Source organism: Merops nubicus, unplaced genomic scaffold (assembly GCF_000691845.1).
Source record: "Merops nubicus isolate BGI_N331 unplaced genomic scaffold, ASM69184v1 scaffold43927, whole genome shotgun sequence".
In the NCBI taxonomy this organism is placed as follows: Eukaryota; Metazoa; Chordata; class Aves; order Coraciiformes; family Meropidae; genus Merops; species Merops nubicus.
The window spans coordinates 1-3650 of NW_008621745.1; the positions used below are offsets into that span (position 1 = coordinate 1).

General features: G+C 59.9%; 1 protein-coding gene across 1 annotated transcript in view; it reads left to right on the top strand.

The window, feature by feature from the left end:
• Positions 1–3: 3 nt before the first annotated feature.
• LOC103777037 (transmembrane protein 8A-like) overlaps positions 4–3650 on the top strand; it is a gene marked incomplete at its 5' end in the record, with an annotated part of 7762 nt that continues 4115 nt past the window's right edge. The window contains 4 exons of the mRNA XM_008944575.1: positions 4–73; positions 1037–1365; positions 2437–2530; positions 3010–3133. Coding sequence (XP_008942823.1) covers positions 4–73; positions 1037–1365; positions 2437–2530; positions 3010–3133 — 617 coding nt within the window. The remainder of the gene's footprint in view (positions 74–1036; positions 1366–2436; positions 2531–3009; positions 3134–3650) is intronic.

A 3650-nucleotide genomic window follows, 5' to 3' on the forward strand; every position in this document is an offset into this window, starting at 1 on the left:
CTGCAGATCACCGTGGAGAGCCTCGGCACCGCCAACGCCAGCGTGTCGGTGGAGATGCTGGCGTCGTTCACGGGTGAGCTTCTGCTTGCTCCAGCCCTCTGGGGAGTACCAGAGAGGATTTTGTGTCTGCTGGGTCCCTCCCGGGCCTTTGGGCAGCTGGCTGTAGCGGCCTGTGCCATGCTGGCTGGTGGGGTCTAACCTTAAAGGCTGAGATGTAGATGTTGCTTTGGGATCAGAAGTGAAGGTTCCTGCGTGCACCCAAGGGGGCCACTCCCTGGAGCTGCCTGGTTTGGAAATGCAAAGTTTAAAGTCTCTGAAGCGATGGGGTTTTCCAGGGGCTGACTGGGAAGCAGTGGCTGGCTTAAAATCTGATGGGGAGAATAGTTTTGGGTAGATGCAGCAGATGATAATGACACGTTGACTATCCATGGGCCATAAGCAGGCTACAGAGAGGAAACCATCTCACAGGGCTTTACTTGGAGTCATGCCTTGGGTTGCAGTGAGGGGATGTCACCATTTCTGTGACTCAGGAGGTCACAAGGTCCTTGTGGCTGTGATAGGCACCTTTGCATCCTTTTATTACGTGACCATAATCCCCGTTTGACTCTTGGAAGCTCACCAACTAGGTACATGTCTAAAGTTTACGACTGCTGAGGGTTCTGCCATCCTCTCCTCAACACACAGCCTCATCCTATGTGATGGAGGGCCTGTCACTGGCCAGTCCATACTCCCTGGGTACAAGGATATGTTATGATGCTGTGTGTTCTCTCTTCTGCTGGTCCCACCCCACTTTCCTGCAGCTCCTGGTTGCTTCCACTCACCGTACCCTGCTCTGGCTTCCATAGTGTCCCAGCCTGTGGGTGCTGATGCTGGGGGTCACGGTGCCTTTCAGGGGCTGCAGGCAGTACTGCAGTGCCTGAAGCACTGAACTGGCTCCAGTTTCTGCTGTCACTTGAAGGTCTGGAGCTGCCAGAGCCCTGCCTGGATGAGGGGCTAGTCCTGGCTGTGCTGATTCCTCTCCTTTTTTCCTTTACAGCCTGCAGACCAGGAAGCACCAGTTCATTCCTTAACTTCAGCAGCCTAAACCAGAGCCAAACTGGTCCCAGGCCAGGTAGCCCAGGAGCAGCAGGGAGCTCCTCTCTGGCTACAGGAGAGGCTTCAGGCAACGCATCCAGCCAGAGGAGCTTCTGCCTGCAGACCCAGCCCATCGTCCGGGAGGACCTGGACGTGGTGTCCGTGCGCTACAGGCTCCTCAACGGCCCCAGCGTGCCCGTGACCTCCCTCTCCCCGACCCTCCTCCTCCTCAACCTCAACACTGGCATGGACAGCGGGGGCTCCCTCGTGGTCAACCTCCTGCTCAACAAGGTGCGGAGGCTGGGGGGTGGGAGGCTCTCCCCTCTGTGGGGCGTCATCCCTGCTCCTGGGCTGGTTTGTCAGCAAACTCCGGGGGCTGGAGGTACCAGTGGGACCATTTCTCTTTCTTTTTTGTTGTCACAAAACACTCTGAGCCTGTTCTGGCTGCTTCCAGCATGTCCCACCTACCGGCTCCAATTCAAATGCCACAGCTCGCTGGCACGGGGCGGCGGTGACGCAGAGGAGACAAAATGGGAAGCAGCTGCAATGCCATCTTCTCCACGGGAGCCTGGCACCTCGCCACCGTGAGAGGAGACTGAGCAGGGAAACCCGGGGATGTCCCTGCCCAAGTCCCACTGATTCCCAAGCTCCTTCAGCCACCCCCCTGATATCCCAGGAAACTTCCTGAGGGCTGGAGTGGGGCTCAGCCCTGACATCCTGCTGCCTCTGACTGCCAGCACCCCCAGCTTGTGCTGAAGTGAGGTGTGAGTGTCCCGGCTTTGGGGCACTCCCCAGGGAGGCTCTCCTGCCTTTCAGCCAGCCCCTAACACGGTGGCAGTGCAGGGCAAGCTGAGATGGGTTAGCCCAGAAATAGAATCATGGAATGGCTGAGGTTGGAAGGGACCCTGGAGATCACCTCATCCAACCCCTTGCCATGGGCAGGGATGTCTCTCAACTAGACCAGGTTGACTCAAGGCCTCATCCATCCTGGCCTTGAACACCTCCTGGGAGAGGCATCCATCCACAGCCTCTCTGGGCAATCTAGTCCAGAGTCTGGCCACCTTTGTGCTGAGGAGCTTCTTCCCAAGATCCAGTCTAAACCTGCTCTCCTTTAGTTCAAAACTATTTCCCCTTGTCCTGTAGCTGGGCACTCTTGTGCCAAGTCCCTCTCCAGCCTTCCCGGAGGTCCCCTTCAGGTACTGGCAGGCAGTTCTAAGGTCCCCCTGGAGTCCTCCCTTCCCCAGGCTGAACACTCCCAGGATCTGTTGTCCCCTGCTGCTCCCTACACCCGAGGGTGGTGCAGGAGGCGGGCAGGGGTGGCAGGGGGGTGCCCTGACCTGGGACACTGCTCTGTTTGCACAGACGTCCGTGGGCCTGGCCAACGCCACGGTGGCCGCGTGCGTGAGCGCTGCCTCGCCCGTGCTCTCCCTCAACGCCACCCAGAACTGCAGCACAGGTAGGAGAGAGGCCTCGCCAGCTCTTCACTGACCCAGGGCTTCATGGGGTGCCCCCGGGAACTCCCCCCGAGGTCTTTCTGCTGGCGCCCGCCCAGGGGGCTGGGGTGCAGGGCTAGGCTGGCACCGGGAGTCAGCCTCCACCGAAGGGAGGGCTGGGCACCAGCTGGGGCACTTCCAGCCTCACTGGCAGGAGCTCTGGGGATCCTCGAGGTGTTTCTGATGTGCAGAGAAGCCTGAGCTCCATGCTGAAGGACTACCCAAGCAAACAGGCTGTTGCAGGTGCCTTGTGGTGTCTAGGCAGGTGCCAAGAGCTGAGACGAAAGAAAAAGAGGAGTCTCAAGACTCTTGTGCCCCCTCCAAGGATGGGAGCAAGGAGCCACAGGAGCATCTGGTTCCTGTGCAGTTGGTCTCAGCATGGGATTGCTGTGGGCTCTTCTCTCCTAGTCTTGGCCCAGCACAGCACCCTCTTTCCTTGAAGCTTTTTTCCAGGGCTACCCTCTGAGCATGAGGACGTCCTCTGCGGAGGCGATGCTGATCGTCCTGTACCCACAGACAGACGTCTGGTTCCTCTCCCTGCAGCTCATCTGCCCGAAGGGCCAGGGGTGAGTCTGGTGTGTCATCCCACCTCGGGGCTGCTTCAGAGCACTCTGCCTCCGCGTCCTGCTGCCCTTGGCTAGCACGAGCCAAACAGAACCCCTGTCCCCACCACCGTGCCACGGGCTCATCTCACCCGGCCAAAAAAAGGCCGGCCGGAAGCCGTGGCCACAGAGGGGGCAGGGGGTGGGTGGCAGTGCTGACTCGCTCTCTTGTGAGCACCCAAGCAGCTCATCTGGTGCCGAGCTGGCACATCCCATGCCAGCTGCAGGTGGCAGAGCCTACCTGGATGGGCTTCCCCTTCCCTGCGGGGTTTTGAGGGGACAGACTGGTAAATGAAAGTGCTGCTGTCACTCCTTCGAGGGGTCTCTGAGCTGCAGGCAGCCCTGCCCCTGCATTTCACCTTCCTGCCGGCTCCTTGCGTGAGGGGCCGAGCACGTGCCGTAACTGGCACTGGCCACGCTGGCCCTGGGTGCCGGGGTCTGCTCTGGGCATCGGGGGGAGCTGCCAGCTGCCTGCACGTCG